This window comes from Camelus dromedarius, chromosome 15 (assembly GCF_036321535.1).
Source record: "Camelus dromedarius isolate mCamDro1 chromosome 15, mCamDro1.pat, whole genome shotgun sequence".
Taxonomy (NCBI): domain Eukaryota; kingdom Metazoa; phylum Chordata; class Mammalia; order Artiodactyla; family Camelidae; genus Camelus; species Camelus dromedarius.
Window position 1 is genome coordinate 61,913,715 of NC_087450.1, and position 20,032 is coordinate 61,933,746.

The 20,032-nt window shown below is 49.6% G+C and overlaps 1 protein-coding gene across 1 annotated transcript in view; it reads right to left on the reverse strand.

Annotated features, from left to right (window-relative positions):
- DCDC2C (doublecortin domain containing 2C) overlaps nucleotides 1–20,032 on the reverse strand; it is a 79,514-nt gene that overhangs the window by 15,331 nt on the left and 44,151 nt on the right. Inside the window, exon 9 of the mRNA XM_031467367.2 lies at nucleotides 17,559–17,627. Within this exon, the coding sequence (XP_031323227.2) occupies nucleotides 17,559–17,627 (69 nt within the window). The remainder of the gene's footprint in view (nucleotides 1–17,558; nucleotides 17,628–20,032) is intronic.

The following is a 20,032-nucleotide window of genomic DNA, read 5'->3' on the forward strand; positions in this document are numbered from 1 at the left end:
CTTGTGTAACCTAAAAAAAAAAAAAGAAAAAAAGACAAATGAACTTATTTACAAACCAGAAACAGACTCACAGACATAGAAAACAAACTTATGGTTACCGAGAGCGAAGAGGGTGGGAAGGGATAAACTGGGAGTTCGAGATTTACAGATACTAACTACTACATATAAAATAAATAAACAACAAGTTCATATTGTATAGCACAGGGAACTACATTCAACATCTTATAGTAATTTATGGTGAAAAAGAATATGAAAATGAATATACGTATGTTCATGTAAGACTGAAGCATTATGCAGTACACCAGAAATGGACATGACATTGTAAACTGACTACACTTCAATAAAAATATATTTTTTTAAAAAAAACAGAAACAGCCCAGCACAAATCTGGTCAGTTGGTTATGGAAAATGTGCAAAGAAATGAAATGCAGAAAGGACAGTCTTTTCAACAAATGGTGCAGGAAGAGTTAGACCTCCATATGAAAAAGCAAAAAATGAGCCTCATTCCACACACTGAGCTACATACAAAAATCCACTCAAAATGCATCCTGGACATAAATGTCAGCCATAAAACCACCAAGTTTCTAGAATGAAACATCAGGGAAAATCTTTGAGACTTTGGGTCATGCACAGAGTTCCCAGCTATGACATGAAAAGCACAATTTGTAAAAGAAAAATTGGTAAATTGGCCTTCATCAAAATTAAAACTCTGCATGTCCAAATACAATGTTAAGAGAATGAAAAGAAGTGCCACGTACTGGGGGAAAAAAATTTGCGAAACACATACCTGAAAACTCATTTGTATCTAGAAGACGTAAAGAACTCACTCTTGATACTCAATGAAAAGACAGCAAACAAGCCAACAACAAAAACACAGGCAGGAAGTGTGACTAGACCCGTCCCCAGAGAAGACACGTGGGTGGCAAACAAGCACGTGGAAAGATGTCATCGCCGCTGGCCGCTAGGGGACTGCAGAAGAAAGCCACAGATGAGGTACAGCTTCAAAACAGGCAGAACTGGGTTTTAGCTGACCAGACAGACTGCAGGCGAAGCTGCAGACCCTGAAACGCTCGTGCATCACGTGGGACTGCGCAGCTGTCCTGCTGCTTAGGGAACGTCTGCCAGCTTCTACAAAGTTAAACAAGCATTTACCACGTTTCCAAACAACTCCACTCCGAGATATTTACCTAATCTGTACATGAATGCTCACAGCAGTTTTACTCAGATTTTTCCAAAATCTGGACATAACCCAAATGCCCTTCAACAGTTGAGCGGATAAACAGGCGGTGGACAGCCGTGCAATGGAATACTACGCAGCATTAAAAAGGATGGCGGGTCGGTACACACAAGAGGGAGGGAATCCCACACGGATCACAGCAAGTAAGAGAAGGCAGACTCAGAAAAGCACACACTGCACAGTCCCGTTGTACGACACTCTGGGGAAGGCAAAGCCTTCAGACAGAAAACAGGCCTATGGTTGCCAAGGCCGGGGGGTCGGTGAGGGGGGACAACCGCAGAGGGATGCAAGGGACCAGGGGAATGCACGCTCCACACTTGACTGCGCTGGTGGTTCCCTGACTGTCCGTGTTCCCCGAACTCCGGGAGCTCGCCAGTGAAAAGGTGAGTTTTCCCGTATGTGAATTACACCCCAATTTTTAGAAAAGAGGTGAAACACTGACTGAAGAAGGGAAGAGTGCTGTGAAGTGGAGGGTCGGGTCGTTCTTCCTGCCGAAAGAGTTATAATGCCAAAGAAACATTACAATGACTAGAAACAGCTCTGCAGGCACTGGAAAGCACCAAAGGCAGCCAGGCCGTGACACGGACCTGCTGTTTGCAGGCTGCTGTGGTCTCGGACTCTGTCCCTCTCAGGCCTGAGGGAACCCCTCACCCACCACAGCCTTTCGGCTCAAATCGGCCGATGACGGCTCAGAGCAGGTGAGCATCTGAAAGTTTAAGGGGACGTCTTGGAAGTGAGGAAGGCGCAGAAGCGCTGAGACCCAAAGCCCGGCCTGCCCTCGCTCCCCGCGACCTGTGCGCCTGCACACATTTGCCAAAACCCGCCCAGCCCCAGGGCAGGGAGTCACTCCTCGGCAGCGCTGCTGAAGACAAGCCAGCTGTGGAAGGAAACCGCGCAGGACAAGACACTCGGGAGCCAGCCCACCCACAGCCTCAGGCTCTGGGAAGCCGAGCGTGTGAGAAGCCAGCCCCCCGCTTTCTTTACAGGGTAAGGAGCAGCAGACCCTGGGTTCACAGGGGCACTGGAGCAACACCCCTCCTCCGAGCCGCACCAGGCCTGAAACGTCACTTACCCAGGAAAGAGCTGGAAGCACAAAAACAAAAACATTAAGAAAGTGCCCGGAGTCCACGTGGTGAAATTTACACACTGTCGCCGGGTAAGCCTTCGGGGTCTCGCCCGGAGCCCCGAGCACAGTTTCGGAAAGCCGCGCTCCGCGGGCCTCCCTGCCCCGAGCAGAAGCTGCGGGTCGGGGAGGAACGAGGGAAGCCGCTAGGAGCAGGCAGAAAGCAACGGGGGGCAGGGAGAACACACAAACCAGACGGGAGACCCCAAACAGCGCAGCAGGCAGGCGCCGCCCTGCACAGGGCCCGAGGCCCACGGACCTCAGTCATCTCTGAAGACACTGAGCAACACAGCAGAGATTCGCCCGCCACGCGCAAGACGCCGGTGGGCGCGCCAGGAGCCGGGTTTTGAAAAATGAAGAAAGCGTGGCTTATCCGGAGAGGCACCTATATATGGAAAATCACTTAACAAAGCTCATCATTGCTTAAAAATGAGAGCTAAATGGGTATTGCTGTGTTTGCATTTTATCAAACTGCTCTCAAGGCCGTTCGGTTTGGCGCGCGGCCTCACTGACAGAGTGTGGTAAGCAATCTGTAGGTCCTTATCACCACCTCAACGATTAAACACGAAAAATCTACCTGCCAAAGCCCATCCTTTAGAGTGCCATAAAATACTTCCTAAGACATTTCACAGGAGCGCTGGGCTGAAAACACAGGCATGAGATACCATATTCTGTCTTTGCCATTTTCCAGGGGTCACTGGCCACTGATACGAGGCAGCGCTAAGAAAGCGTCTCCTTGGCTCCATTACCTCTAAAGAAACAGATTCTCAAAAATGCCCAACTCCATCCCAAAGAATGGGGTAGATAAAGAGGAGGCATCGTGCCTTCCTTCATATGCATTCTCACTGATGCTCTGGTACCTTCTCCACGAGGGATCTGACTCATCTGAGCCGATACCCAGAAAAACGGGGCTCGACCCTGCTCCCAGCACACACACTGCCCCTCCAGGGCTCATCCTGGATTCCTCTGATCCTGTTTATGCCATTCCTGGGCTAACCCACCCGTAACTTTCACCCTCTCATCCCAAATGCCTTTGGAGAATAAGCAGAAAGAATAAAAGGTGTGATCAGCCTGCACAAGAGGCCTTGAGGTTGGGGTCGGGACGGAACACTCCGGGGAAGGTATTTGGGGCTGTCTTTGATTTTCAGTTACCCACGTTATTGAGAAGGGAAAAAAAAAAATATGTGAACTCTGTACATATCAGTGCATGAATTTATCTCTAGTTTATATTCCCAACTTTTAAAAAATGATCTAGCCTTGCCAAAACAGACCTAGAAAGGAAGAGTCACTGATATTTCAGGAGAAGGTAGACTCGCCCTCAATCTACATTGCAAGGCTCTGAGACCAAAATGAGGGCAAAAGGGAGAATCCTCACTATGGAGACTTCCTCGGTTATAAGCACACTGTAAGCACAGCCCGGGCAGACGGAATTTGAAATCACCTTAAGACCATTTTTTTAAATGTCCGTTATAACAATGAATCTCTTTCTTATATTGAATGCATTCAAAATAGCATTCTCTTCCTTTCTAAAGGATAAAGGAAGTAAGATATTTTGACCAAAATGCCTACTTTTGCTATCAAAATTATTTACTGGGAAAATGATAGGATTTCAGCTAATATTGATACTGCAATCATTATGACTTCTTGGAAAAATCAAGTGCAAGCCTGTAAGACAATGTTTCCAAAAATAGATCTGCTCCGCTGAGTCCTTCCCTCATGGATTCATGGTCATTCTTAGAGTCTTTAAAACTCAGAAACGAGAACAACAAAAGCAGGAGATAAAACAAGGGGCAACACGTGGAGCAGAACAGGGAGCAGTCCTTGGGCAAAGGGAGGCAGCCGTCGGTGGAGTCAAAAGAAAGAATTCAGGGAGATGGAGCTCTTTTCTGAAAACGGAGGGAACTTCGGTTGCAGAGACTGAAAACAAAAGGGATTTCATACTGTTTTTGTTTTTAAACAATTCAGGACTCTGAGGTTTTTCCTCTCCCTTCCATTAAAACATCCGAAAAAGAGAGATTTCGACCCTTGTTTCAATGGCTACTCCCTAAAACGTCAAACATTAGCCAATCCCCAGTTACCCCGTGAGCACCTCTGGGAGCCCAGGCTCCGCCGTCCTGGCTCCAGGCTGCCAGGGGGGTGTGAGGTCTTTATCCTCAACGAATCTGCTGTGACCCTAGTGGCCGACTCACACACATGAGATGCACACGAAATGAGACGGCGCGGAACTACACGTACAACTGTTAACACAGAGTGTGTTTTGCAGGATTTCAGAAACTACCGAAGTTCGGAGTGGACAAGGTTGGTTTCACAAGACTTGGTAGGGACGGTAAGTTTTGAACAGAGCAGTGACAGTTAATGGGGCGTAAACAGAGTCAGGAGGACAGTGTGAGGCCAGGAGTTGACTAAGGGCGAGGCAGCAAGAGGGAGACACGAGGAAGGGCGCTGGGAGGAACTCAGGACTGAGCAGCTGGAAGCAGCGGGGAGCAGAGGGAGGAGGAGCAGGCACCACTCTGCCTCCTCAGGGCGACAGGAAGCGCCGTCCACGGAGAGCAGGATGCACTCGGGGCTCGGGATGCGTCTTCCCGGAGAGGGAGCAGGGCATCCACACCGAGACGCGGGCGCTCAGACGTCTCGGGGCTCTCCACGCTACGGGAGGTCCGGAAGAACCGAAGCCAGGAGAGACTCCAGCCCGGGCCAGGGTCGCGGGGCAGCGACGGGCCCAGAGTGGGAGGAGGAGGTATTTTGGAAAACACGGGTTTTTTTTTTATGAAAAATATGCTATTTATATGAGTTATTGTGGCTATTTTTAAATAAATAAATAAATGGTTTTAAATTTCCCAGTTTCCATTCCTAGCACAGTAACTACCCATAGCTATAACCCACGCAAACAAAAGCCCTTTGTGGCCTCAGTTACATTTAAGTGTATAAAGGGGTCCTGAGAATAACAAGCTTGAGAGCCATCGCTCTAAAGTGTTCATCAGAATCTGACAGAACACCCCTGAACTCGCCCGGCACGTCACAAACACAGGCGCCCGCGCGTTAGTTCTAACGCTGGCAGCCTCAGCCTCTCACCACTTCGTGCATCAAGCCTCCAAGACCCGAAATGAACTCAGCCACAGCTTCCAAGCTCACCATTTGCAAGGATGCTTTCTGAACTAAAATTAGGAGAAAGAATCCACTCTATAGATAGCTTTTATTATTTTAATTTGTTTAATATGATTTTTTTTTTTGCTTTTATTTGCTTATTTTTATATCTAGCAAGCAAGAACAGAAACTCTGCGTTAAAAATACTGTCCTAACCCCCTTCCCACACGGAGCCTCCCCTTCCGCCTGCCTGCAGCCTTCCCGCCGGGCGCAGGAGCGTGGCCATTGCTTAATCGGATGACAAGTCTGCATCTCATTGCATCTTTCTGTGTCTCAACTTTGCAGTCTTTTTTTTTGTAACTGAAAAATAATTTTTATTTTTTCTCAAAATGGTAATTATTTCCATGACGTCAGGATTTTCCTTACAAATTTTTTAATACAGAATAACCCATCTCGCTTAAAAATAAAAACACAAAATTAATAAAGACTACTACCCCAAAAGTACAAAATATTCTGTCAAACAATTTAGACAGCAAGTTACAAAATATCAAATTGACATGCATCCAGTAGGTAAACAAACTTTGCACTTAATAATTGACTTTGCACCTAATAATCACTGCACTCTTAAAATTACCTCTATTCTACCTGCCTCTTCTTTTTTGTGGACATGTTTTAATTTTTCTTGGGTAAATACCTACATATAAAATAGACGGGCAGTATGGTAACTTGATGTTTAACTTTTTAAGAGACTGCCAAACTTTTCCATTTTTTTAAGTTTTTTTTAACTGAAATACAGCTGATGCACTGTAAATGAGTTACAGGTCTACGGTACAGTGATTTATCATTTTTAAAGTATACACTCCATTTACAGGTGTTATAAAATATTGGCTCTATTCCCCATTGAACTTTGCAGTCTTTTACCTGAATAGATAACAAACGTGGAGTATACCCCCACTGGATATTTGGAATTGGTTAGAAATATTTCTAATGTGACACGGAAATTACTAAACATTACAATATTGAAAGAAGCCAAGGGATGTTTCCATTTCCTCCTCAGTCATATGGCAGTACTGGAAGAGACTCCTTCCGAGGGGTGCTTCTGGCTCAGGATTTTACGATCCCACAGACCCGGGGTACTCCACGGACAGCCGGCCAGGGCAGGGGCCGGCCAGGGCAGGGGCCTAACGCTGCGGGTCTAACGCAGGCTTATTATCAGTTGTAGACGCGTGGACTTTGTGATGCAGGCTTGGAATGCGGTGACAAGAGGATGTTGCACCGGCTTCTGATACAGAGGACGGAATCGGAGGACGTCTGGGAGCACTTCGCTGCACCCATGTGCAGTTTGCTAAAATTCGCACAAGCCTGTGCCTACGATATTTACCAATTTGTGAGACGCACTGCTGAATGCGTTTCACTGCAGTGTGAATCTGGTTTCTGATACATAACAACTTCAGCAAGGCCTGTCTCTTCCTGCTCATTCTATTTCCAAGCAGAAATGCGAGTTTTATTTATAGAACTATTTTTTGCGCTGCCATGGATTCCCCTTCTTCAAATATCAAAACAGACCAACCCTAAAGATGGGGAAATAAAGAAACACGCCGTGACCTGAGTCGGTATCACACAGCCCCGCGGACGGCCTCTCCGCACAGCCTCAACAGCAGGCCCGGCTCTGAGCCGCAGGGACCCTGCCATTTCTCGTCTTGGCGCTCCCTTGGGCAAAAGCTGCCGGGCTCACAGGAGACACGCGGAATCAGGTAAAAAGGTCCTGCACAATCTCATTTGTCAACTCAAAGTGCCCGTGGACTTTCCAGCCCCTTTCATTTTCATGTTTCTGATTTCCTTTCCTCTGAACTACTCAGGGGAAAATACATATTTTTGCTCCAAAATGTGGCTATCAGTTTCAGGTAGCTAAGTAATAAATAAACCTAAAAGGACCTTTCCAGAATGCGGTGCAGGCAGCCAATAAAGATTTCTCATGCAGCTTTCCCAGACAGGAGAATTTCAAATGTTACTTTTTGTTTCCAAAAATTATATTTACGGTCCTGGCTACATTACACAGACCTAAACCCTGGGTTCTTTGTACCCGACAAGAACACTACGGACCGACCATAGAGATTCTCATAATTTAAAATAATTCGTATGTTTTATAAGTTATAGACAGCATCTCTTTAACATAATGTGGAAAACCAAGCAAATATGAATAAAACGCTTTCCTTTTGTTACTGCAATGGTCTGTATATTAGTTGCTCATATTCTAATAAAACCCTCCACCCGAGGCCAACAGAAGTGCGATCAGACGACCACACACAGAGAACAGAAGCGGATGGTGCCCCCCCGTCCAGGCCAGACTCACAGCCGGGGGGACACACACTGGTCTGAGCAGCGTAATTACTCCTTTCTTGGCGCCTGTTCCTGCTACTTTGGCATAACTCCCCCCACCCCCCGCCCCCGTGGAGGCACTCCTGCTGACGCTTCTAACTAAGAGTTTGGTCAAAGCAAAATCCCAGGGCTGTTCTTGCCTGTGTCCTGGGGACGCCCCAGTGAGAGCCTCGTTCATCTGCTTAAAATTGATTTTCTATAACAGATAATCCTGTGGACAACTGGTGAATGAGAAAAACAGACTGATGGATGGATGGCCGGACACAGGCTGGTGTGGAGCATGCACCTGCCTGAGCAACCGGCTCCACGTCCCCTCCCCTCCCTTCCACAAAGTCAAGGTCAAGGAATAAACTGAGCCCATCAGAGAGACAGAGAGGGCCCAATCCCAGAGCGCTGCCAGGATTCCACCCTCTGCCCCCAGGCAGCGGCTGAGAGAGCAGGACGGTCTGCTGGAAGAGCCGCGGGGCCGGCAGCCTGGATTCAGGGGCCGCGGCACACACAGGCCTGGGAGGGGCGGGGGTGCCCAGCCCCATGGATGCTGGAAGAACTGAATCCACTGGAGAAGGGGAGCTCAGAGGGCGTCGTGGGTCCTCAGCCTAGAAACCAGGAGCAAAGGTACAGACGCGTCCAGGACTGGCCCCAGGACTGACATTGTCTTCTAGATTTACTGAGGTATGTGACGGTCAAGACCATACATATCCAGGTGGCACAACACTGTGTTTTCTAAGGATGATTCAGTAGATGTGCGAGTTCTGAACCAACTCCAGCAATCAAGTTAGTGAACCCGTCCCTCAACTCCCACCGTCGCCTTGTTCTGGGGGGCTGAGAACACTTGAGATCTATTGTCTCAGCGAATTCCAAGTGGACAGCACGGTGTGTTAACTGCAGTCACCACGTGGTGCAGAAGACCCCCAAGCGTGCGCCTCCCATAACTCGCTGGTCTTTCACGGGCTATTTCTCTAGACCAGACTGGACCCATTTAATCTCCTCTTCAGGTCCCTAAATGTGATTTCTAAAATTGGCAAGGATTCAACAGAAGTGCTTCAGTGGAGCCCACCGGATGAAAAGATAAGATTGGTTCGTCCATGTCTGCTCTATTATAAAACATCAGCTCAACACCTCCCGCTTTATTAATGAAGAGCATTACGCAGAATACGTATCCGCAGTTAAAGCTAAAGCAGCTCTTCTAGTCTAAAGCGAACATCCCCCTTTTTGCTTGAATCCAAATGAATCTCCTACGTGCAGAGGAATCCGAGCTTTGTTTTTCTAAAGCAGCGTAATTCTCTAAAAAATTTGTTTCTTAATATTTAATTCACCAAATCCTACTCAGCAGTACTGATGACCTCCACTTAGCTTTTGAGACTCCAGTGTTGATCAATAGTAACCTTGTCTCTTAGGGAAGCAATAAAATACTTAGCTGCAGTGACAGAGTAGCATTAAGATAATAAAACGAAAAAAATAGTCAAGACACTGGGCAGGCAATGAATTCCAAAAATCAATGAAAGAATCAATGCCCTTTTCATTTTGTCACAAAAATCCTGAGTCAGAGACACTGCTGGATCAAAACCCCCCTGGCTTCGCTGGCATTTCTGGTAATGCTAATTAAATGAACCCCTCTCCTGCTGGCCTGACGGAGCAGGCAACCAGAGTAAATCACTGTTACGGATCTGCGAGCACGCTTGATTTCGGCAAGATGCTTAAGTGGTGTTTTCATCAGCAGCTGCAGGCGATGGAAAATGCCTTGTGTTCTGAGCCTGGCATTTGTCAAGGATGTTAAACCACTTACATATGATTTATGTCAATTGATATAAACCATTACTTTGATTATTTTTTAAAAAACGTTTCCCTGCGTTATCATTCATTTTACAGCTGGAACCACAGCAACGCGTCACTTACGTGACCTTGAGTGAGGTGCGCCGCCCCCCAGCCTCGGCCGCCCTCTGGAAGCAGGGCTCCGACAACGACCAGCCCGGGTCTCCCTAAACTCCCCGTCCGATGAGGTTTTGGGCCACAGCATGATTTGGGGTGGAGTCATAATGACCGAAAAAACCACAAAACAGAACGTGAGTCTTTTTTTAAGAAAACAAGCACAGAACACCGATCGGGGCGGGGCCCCTGCTCCCACCTGTCCTGCCGGAAATACCCACAGGGTTCTATTCTGTCTCCCAAGTGTCTTGCTTTGCTGACTCCGCCCAAAAATCGTATTGTGTTTTGAAATTGCCAGTCTTTCAGCACATGAAACGCTGAAGACTAACGGCTGTGAGAGGCCAGTCTCTCCCTTACGCCCAGCTCCAGCCCTAGAAGGCCCAGGCTTGTTCGGTTAAGAATTCGGTCAAGTCAGCGCTCCTCGAGCAGAAGACTGGGCCCTCACGCCGGGAGCTGCCACCCAGCAGGAAAAACAAACAGCAGGCATGTGAGAGGTTTGCTGAAAAACGTGAGAACACACACAAAGTAACTCGGGGGGATGAGGGGGAAAGGCACGAGTGAAATAGCACAATTGCCAAAGAGAGAGAGCATGAAGAAATGACCAGGAAGGGCAATTTAAGAGGCTCTTGGAAGGGGGGGACTCGTGAACCAGTTAGAGGCAGGGCATTAGGACAGAGTGGAAGACGAGGCGCCAGAAGTGCAGCTGAGAAGCTGCATTTCTTCCGGAGAGGGAGGGGGGCGGCCCTCCAGTCCGAACAGGGTGTGGGGTCGGGGAGGAACGGGACCACCGGCACCCCACGTGAGGCTGCGTGCTCATGCACGGCGAGGCCAGCCATCATCTGAGGGCGCACCTGCCCCCTATCTCACCCGGGCACTGCTCCTTCTGGTCCAACGGCCCAGCACTATTAGCAGCATTCCTGGATCAGAAGATTGAACTACGAGTCCACCTCAGACCGAAAACGCATGCTGCGCCACACAAAGGGTGCCTGACACTAATTCTAGCCTCGGGCGGTCACCTGCAGACAAAATGACCCCCAGTGGTCCACTGTCACATCAGACGCTAGACAGCAGGTTCTCAATTTATACTTATGTTCTAAATGTTCCCATTTATAAACATCAAGATTTTAACAGAACAAGCGACACTCGAGTATACATTTTCTTTTAAGTTTACATTTGTCCCAAGGAATAAATTTAAACAGACATGAGCTCTCGTCCTGTGTTGCTGGGTAATTTTTCTCTCTGGCTTTTCCAGTGGGCTAAATTGTAGATGCTCCAAAGGCAGACAAAACCTGCTATTCTTCCATCACAGGGACAGGACTGAACACATGATGCCCAACAGGCTTTGAGGTTTGGTCCAGTGCCGCCTTCAACATGCGTCTGAAGGGACTTCAACTGGATCTAATCACACAAAACACTGTCATAAAACAAATGTTCCTCTACAAGGTGATGGAGTATTTCATACGTCAATGAATATATATGCTAAAAATCTTATCTAAGAAATGTTTTACTGATAGCACACTTACTAGTCAAATTGTACTTAATTTTTGGAGCATTTGGAAAAAGCATGCACAATTATCATTTCATCTTTGTGCCCAGAACCTGTCACTATGGCAACCTGCCCAGGTGCCTGTCAATCAGGAGTGGTACGTGTGTTCTGATTACATCCTGTGATGCAGAAACAAAGCAAAGCCACCAACCTGCACACCAGGGGGTCCGAGTGCCCTTTGTGGATGTCAGACTGCAGGTATTATCAGCCGACACGGAAGGAAGCAGAGTAATTCCACATCTGGTTTCATGGTCTAAACTTCACATTTTTAAATGCATTACTGGGTAAATCAATCCACTGTTTACAGTCGACCCTTGGACAACACAGGGGTCGGGGAGCCCATCCTCCACGAAGTCAAAAATCCGAGTACGACTAATAGTTGTCCATGCAGGTGCCTCCCGAGCCGAGGTCCCACACCCACGGATTCAGCCGGCCATGGGCTGCACCGCAGGACAACAAATCGAAAAGACCTGCACGTAAGTGCACCCTGCAGGCCAACCTAACCCTAACCCTAACCCTAACCTTTCTTGAGACTCTCAACTTTTCGTTATAATCACAAACAGATACCCAATGAGAAATCAGACTGAATACTTACTCCAGTAAAAGAAGGATGAAACCATCTTTTCAAATCCTGGCATGAGATCAATGGTCAAAGCAGACGACACCCAAGAAGCAGAGAGACTCGCGCTGCTCCGGGCAGGCCCCACATAAGCACGTGATTCATGTGTCGTTTCGTGGGTGGTTTGGGAAGTTTTCTTTAAATATAAATGGAAGCTCTTCTCAAAATGCTTATATTTCAAATAAATAAAATCAGCATTCTGAAGTATATTGAAAAAAAAACTTAAATGCCAAAAATATCCTCAATATTGATTCATAGTGCTTGTCAACATAAATTTTTCTATTAGCAGCCAAGTCATGATCCCTTTAATATGCTGTATTTAAAAATTAATGGAACGGAGGCTTGAGAAATACACACAGACACAAAAATAGATTCTAAATAAGAATTCAATGTTTTGACGTTTTCTTATTTGTATTTGCTAACAATCCACTATAAATATGAATTGCTTATCATTTGATAAAGTATTCTGAATTTTAAAACATGAGATACAATAGGGCAAAACTCAGTTTAAAAATACAGCTGTTGCCAGCTATGAGTAAGGCATTGTGTGTGCCTGACGCTAAGAAAAATGCGGATGTAAAGGCGAACTCCTGCCGTCAAGGACTTGAAACCTCGGCTAGCCTGGAGAACAGCAACAAAGACGGAGCTGCCGTTAGCTCTCAGCCCACCGGACAGGGCACGTGGTGAACATTCCTAACGCCCACACTGACTTCACAAAGGAGAAATTAGCCTGGTTTTACAAGTAAAGAGACTGAGGCTCAGGGAAGTGAAACCGTGCCCACAACACAGTGCACTTGTGCCCAGAGTCTGCACTCTCCGTCCACTGTGTCTGGCAAAACGTTCTGATAAAAACAGCAAGTAGTGCATATGCAAACAAACGATGCATCGTCCAAAGAACTACTGGACACCAGAAGCCAAGCGGACGTCACTTCAACTTACAGGGACAGAAGGCGAACACCCGCTACGGTCTCCGCAGCACAGGCTGGCGGCTGAGAGGCCCTTCCACAGGGCGGAACGCCCGACAACACGGTTACGCTGATTTTAACAGGAGTTAAGAGTGGGAAGAATCCAGTGTCTGCGGCTGGAAAACATGTACTTCCATTGTTTAGCTTAAGTATACATAACACAAACGTCATTTTAAACATAAACACGTTCTGCTTTTCAAGAACTTTCAAATCCATTGTCTCAACTGATTCTTCAGAGGTAAGTGAGCCTACAAATGTGTAAAATAATGGGCGATTGAATTAATGAGGCGCAGAGAAGTAGGTCACTTAACAAAGGACACGTGCACATTAGTAGAAGTGCTAAAACTGGGATTCGGCGGGTTTCACAGGGCCGCGTGCGCACCCGCGGGTCAGATACGCTCACCCCGGAAGTGCAGCTCAGGGGCGCCCTCCCCCCCGGCTGCTGTCAGGACGCCCCAGCAAGTCCGCACTCCGACTCACATAAGGCACAGCTTCGAGCGCAGTCCAGACGTGTTACCTCGAATCCTGGAGGTTCATTTTGTTATAAATAAATGGTCAAACAGCAAACTTGGAGCAGAGGGAACTGGGGCTCTGAAGTTTGTGGGTTTTCCCAAGGTCACGCAGGGACGAGGGATGGAGGGGCCGACACTCCAGGCCGAGCTGACGTCACACCCACGTGGCTTCCGTGTGCTGGTTTTGATTTGGGAACATTCCCGACGATCAGTATTTATGGCCCAAGTTTTTTAAGGGGGTGACGGGGAGTCAAAGTGAGCTTAGAAGTGGACAAATAAAGCCTCAGGCACTCAGACGAAAGTCACTATGGCCGCTTAGTCGTTTCCCAAATAACAGAGAGGCCTTGACTCTACTCAGGGCAGAGCCACTGCTGAGCGGGTGGGAGGGCAGCACCGCGGAGCCGGACGCACCCTCGCCGGCCACGTGGGGCCAGACGCCCGGCCAGAGCCATGGCCTTCCCGGGTGTGAGCCTCGCCGTGCCGGAGGCCCGTCCGCCTCCGGCGCCCTTGCCATGTGGACAAGTTCCTCCCAAGCAGCAGGAGTCGGGGGTGTGGGTCATCTGCCTGGACGTCTCAGTGAGTGTCCCCAGGTGCCCTCTTGCAGACAACTTACAGGGGAGTCACCCAGTACACGACCCTGAAGGAGGCTCCCCGCCCCTGCTGTTTATCCGCCTTTACCGTGGACCCACCCACCCACGTGCAATGCTGTAACATCTGCTCTGAGTCTGCTTCCCACCTCCGGGGAACAGAGCGATAGTACATGGTGAGCAGAGACTTACATCCCTCAGAAGCACCTGACGAGCTTCTGGAAGCCTTTGACAATCCTGTTAGGTCTGTCTTCAGAATAGGAGACACAAAGCTAAAGAATCTCTTGATACAAACCTTTCTTTCATTTTCTTCATAAAGCCTTTCATCTTCTTTTTCCTATTATTAAAAAAATAAACACAGCGGTCACTGCCTGCAGGAAGGAGATTGTCTAATAAATCCTTGCTGCTCCCGACCTCCTCTCACCTTCCTGGTCAGTCAAATGCTTTCTTGTCCTGAGGTCACTCAGAAGTTCAGGCCCCAGCCTTGACCCCACCTCTGGGGTCCTAGCCTCCTCTGTCCATTTTGTGAAGCACTCCCCCTTTCCCAGCCTAAACTCTTTGTTTTTGTGTATGTTTTATTACATATTTTTTTACAAAACACAGCATATCATATTCTCTGTTACATCTTGATTTTTTTCACTTCATGTAGTATTTTGGAGCCCCCCCATACACATGGGCCCACTACCACCCCCTCAGTACACATGGGCCTCCCCCCTGTACACATGGGCCCACCACATTGTTTTTACAGCTGCCGTGTTTCCATCGTCTGGGTGAAGCATAAATTAATCAGCCAGCCCCTAAGGATGAATATCTCACTTGTTCCTATTTTTTGTTACGAGTGAGTAGATTTGTGGGCTAGCCCTACCTACAGAAATGATGGCTAAAATGTGCGGATTTAATTTTAACAGAAACAGAGACTCTTCCTTCCCGAGAGGCTGCGCCGGCTCACGCTCCACCCCTGCCAAGCGCTGCTGCCTTCCTGCGTCTTCCCAGCACTGGACATTCTCAGTCTCACTTTTTTAAAAAACTCACTTATTATTTGCATTTCTTTAATTAGAAGTAACACGGATATATTTCATTGCATCTTCTGGAGACCTGCATTCTTCCTGGTGGGTTTCCTATTGGTCTCATTCGCCTTTCTTTTATTGGCTGGAATGAATCACTAACGAGCTCTTTATAAATTAAGAAAACTTATTTGTGTTGCAAACAGCTTCTTCCACACATCGGTTGACTTTTGACTTCATGGTATCTTTCAAAGGGAAGATTTCCTAATTTTCACACAGAGAAGTGTCAGAGCTTTGGGAATGGTTCCCCCTTAAGACGTAGTCTTTTGAGGCTCACGGAATTTTCGGCTTCATCTTTCAGTCCCCTCTCCTGGGAACGGCTCCTCGGCCCAGCTTCGCCCCACCCTGCCCTCTGGCCAGAGCGCCTCCCCCTGCCCCGAAGCTGCAGCCACAGTCGCACAGCAGCCCACTGCCCTCGCGGCTCCTGTGCGCCCGGTGACGTGCAGGGTGCCAAGAATGACAGTAAACTGAACTCTTCTTTCACAAAACTCAGTCTATCAGAGGAGACAGTGGAAGCACACAAGTAACTCTAAGAGCCCAAGTGTAATTCAGACGGTGCAAGAGATACAAACACGGGGCACAGGCGGGAGGGGTGAGGTGGGCGTCTGGGGTCTGCAGGCACAAACTGCTCCATGTGAAATGCGCAGCAAGGTCCTGCTGTGCAGCACGGGAGCCACATTCGAGGTCGCGCAGTGACCGACAGCGGAAAGGAATATATATAAAATGGCTAACGGCATCAGCCCTTCAGTGCCTGGTTTGCCATTATTCCACTGGGACGGCGTGCATCAAGAAAGACACTTTGATTCACGCTAAGAAATTAAGCCTACTGACTGACGTTGTGCCACAGACACCCAAGAGGCTCCCAGAGGCCCGAGTAGACGCATTTATCCACCAAGTCAGGAAGGCGCAGGTGCCGAAGTTCAACAGCCGCTGTGCAGACATTCAAGCGAGAGCACAGACTCGGGGCAGGCAAACACCGGCGTCACACTTCCGTCCAAACACGGCATCGGTCACTCCGAAACTGAGTCACACAGCACCCTCTCCTCTACGGTCCCCAGCGCGAGTGACCTTCCAGCCCCCGGTCACCCGGTGCTCTGGGATCAACGTCTTCTCACCGCCAGACACAGTCCGTCACCAGCAGTGAGCGTCCTCCCCTCCGCATCAGGAGCCCTCCCTCACCATCCAGATGCAGACAGAACACTTTTCACTGAACCCGCCTCCAACCAGAAACATCGAAGACTGTAAGGACGGAAAAAAGGGGTTGAAAGATCATCCCCTCTAACTGTCTGTGTTAGATCATAAACTCCTTTGAGGCTGAAAACCCGAACAGACTCCCAGAGGACCAGCGTCCTTCCCGCAGGGCCCCTCTGCAAGGTGGGCAAGAACCAGGAGCTGCCGCCGGCTCCTGTACACCTACACCCACCGCCTCTGCAGTCGTTTCTCCCTCTTCTTAAAAAGAGGCTGCGGGCAAGTTTAAGCGCAGGAAAGGGTCACCTGCAAGGCTGCTGTGTTCGCAGATTTACTGGCAGCCCTGGAGGGCTCAGCCTCAGGACAGACTGGACTGGATGTCCCAGATTTGCTCCACAGCCTCCTGCCTGGAGCCAAACGTTTAGAAATAGGAAACCACCTTAAAAAAAAAAAAAATCTAAAGATAGAATTCTAAAAACAAACTCCTAAAAAATCTGCTTCTTAGTGGCATGAATTGTACATTTAAAGTAAATCTTGTCTTGAATGTTCTCATCACACAGACACACACACACACACACACACACACACACAACGGTGACTGCTGTAACTCCTGGGGTGGTGGCTATGTTACTTAGCCTGGTGGTGGCGGTTATCTCACCTTGTATGCATGCATCAAAGGGTACACCTGAAAAATACGTGACTTTGAGTTGAAAAATACCCCTGGATTAAAGAAATAAAAATCAAAGTAAATTTCATTTTTCCAACACACGTTTTTACGGATTAGCCACAGAAACTCGCAGCGCAACACGGGAAGAAGCCTGCGTCCTGCGTGGACGGCGCACCTAAAGCATCTGGACGAGGAGAGAAAACGCAAACCACACGGCACGTCCCCGCTGTCGTCTGCAGAGCGCGTGCTGCCCACGGGCACGGCCTGGACGTGCCACTTACACAACACGGACAACCCCCGGAAGGATGCCCAAGGTATCCGTGACAACGCAGCCTCCCACACACCTGCTGTCACGGTTCCCCTCTCCTCCCTCCCCTGCCCCTAAAAATATATCTTGAAAGTTGTCAGAAAACAAGTGTTTCAGCCTGCGACTGGAAGTACAGCGACAGGTAATAGGTAATTAGGCCTCGTGCAGAAGCCACGGAAATGACTCCTGCACTTTCCGGCACACGAGAGGCACGCGCTGCAGCCCAGCTGCTGCTGATCCGTAGCCTGGACCACTCGCCCGTCTGGGCATTCTCCATCACACGCGAGCTCCACCCAGAACGTCCAAACCGAGACCCAAGCCGTCAAGCACGAGGCAGGCGTGGGAACAACTCACCCCGTTGCCTTCAAGACCAGGGAGGTCGCTCTCTGCCGCCTGAACCTCTTTCGCCGTCTCAGCTGGTTTCTGGGGAGAAAACACACACGTCTCAGATTTAGCCGCAGTCACCCCGTGTGGCCGTCCTTGAGAGGAGCCAGGAGCACGAGAACCGGGTGACGCTCCGGGCCGCTTCCGTGGGCGGAGCTGAGAAGTCACCACGGCTTCCCACAGGGGTCACTTCAAATCCAGGATGCGTCTGCTCTGTGTTTTCACCTCTGGCTCCTGCAACGCGGTGCCAGCCTGTTACTAAAACTGCTGGACAAATCTCTAGAAGATACTATAAGTCCCTTCTGTGTAAAAAGGGACTCTCTGGTCGCGGCAGATGCCCCTGGCCCGCAGGTAACTCTAAGTGCCTTGGCAGTCCTCCTCGCGCCCTTGTGGACCCCAGCCTGCATCCTCTTTCTCCGCATCCAAGAGACGCCGCCACGGCAGGGCTGGGCTCACTCCCTGCGCGGCCGCGGGTGCTGCTCTCCCTGGGGATTACTCCTCAGTTGTCACGATTCGTCAGCAAAAGGCAATAAGCCACCATTGCTGGTGCCCTGGAACCTCTCCATGCCTGGGGAAACTGGTGTTTCCGTGCCCATAAAAAGGCTCCCACGGGGGCTCCTCCAACTACGTTTCTGCGTAAAGGGGAGCAGGGGGGCTGGTGAGAGCTTCCACCCGCATCACCCAGGACCCCAGACCCGCGGAGACTCCGACTCCAAGTTTCCACATCCTCAGAGGCAGAGAAGGCACGGTGGCCAATGCCACGCTGGCTCTTAAGGCCTCTGCCTGGACGTGTCACTTACCTCCACTGACCCGTCGTCGGCAACAGCAGGTCACCGAGCCACACCTGAGCTAGTGGGTGGGGCGCACGCCCTCACCAAGTGAGCAGAACACACGTCAGTGACCCCCGAGAGTGCGGCACCTGAATTCCGGGACTGTGTAGACAAGCAGGTGACCGTTCAGTACGGTCAACCCCATGCGCCTAGACCTCAGGTGTCACCTGGGTCCTGTGGCTGTGTAGACACCTGTGGAGTCAGTCCCATGAGCCCAGACCCGAACACTCAGACCGTGACTGTGAGCCTTCTCTCCCTGTGGTTTACACTGAGAAGCAATCACGGAGAATTCAACCCCGTGGGGGCTGCCCAAAGCACACTCAGAGAAGCGTTGAAAGTATGTTCTTCTGTGTGACTGAGACACGATGCTGTGCTCCAGAAACCGACACAACTTTGTGAACTGACTCTACTTCAACTGAAAACAATGCAAAAAAAAACCCCCCCAAAAAAAACAAAAAAAAAATCACCTTCTTTCACCAAAATATCGATGCGAGGAGACACTGACTCGCTCACCCAGCAGGAGCCACAGAGCACCGGCAGTGCGTGCATGCAGCCTTGGCCCTCGAGAAGCTGCCTGTCTCATGGGGAAGACAGGCATTCATCAAATAATCACACGAGTAAGTCTAAAAGCACAACTGTGGCAGGTGCCGCAGGAGAGACACACGGGCCTAAAAGAGAACAGGACAGGACTGCACGTACCCGGGGGAGCAGTCAGCGTTTCCTCCAATGCGGCCATTAATCTCAAACACGAGGGATGAAAAGCCATCACTGCGTTAAGAGGGAAAGAAAGAATTTCCAGGTGAAGGGAGCAGCACGAGGCAGCTCTGCTGCGGGAGGAAGCCCTGCACTTTTAGGGACACGAGCGGCGATCGGAGAACAGAGCTACCGCGGCCATCCTGCCTGGAGACAGCAGGACTTAGGACTCTGGTGACGGTGAGACAGGCAGAGATTCCAGGCACGTTTGGGAGGTAAAACCAACAGAACATGGGACGACCTGGATGTGAAACAGCTGAAAAAGGTGAGTCTCAAGAACCTCCCGCAGGTGTCGTCTGTGATTTCCCGGGTGGATGGGGTGTCACCCGTGCACTGAGACGGGACGCGGACCAGGCTCAGGGATGGTGTGGGAGGAGACAGGGCTTGTCCTTGCCTGGCTGAGCTGGTATCTCACACCATCCAGCGGGCAGCGCAGACCCGCAGACGTGCGTACGCGTCTAGAGCTCGGGAGAGAGAGCTCATGCAGACTGAACCAAGGTGACAAAGGACCTTCACGGGGGAAAGGCTGGGAGTGAGAAGGAGCCCCAGCCACCACCGTCAGAGGATCAAGGCCCATAAAGCAGACAGTGCGCACGGTCGCCCTCGCAGGTCTCCACGCGAGCCGCGCTCACAGGAACGGCGGAGGGCGAGCAGGTGGCTGTCCAGGGGATACATTATCTGCTCCAACACCAAAGAGAAACAGAACATTGGAAACAAATTGTAACTTCTTAGACATGAAAACGCAGAAGGAGGCAGTGCAGCGCAGGCAGAGGAGAGGTGACTACAGAGGGACCACACCCCATGTCGTGTAGGGACCAGCAGTAACGCCGCTCCCAGCACCAGCCCCCCCCCACCCCGAGT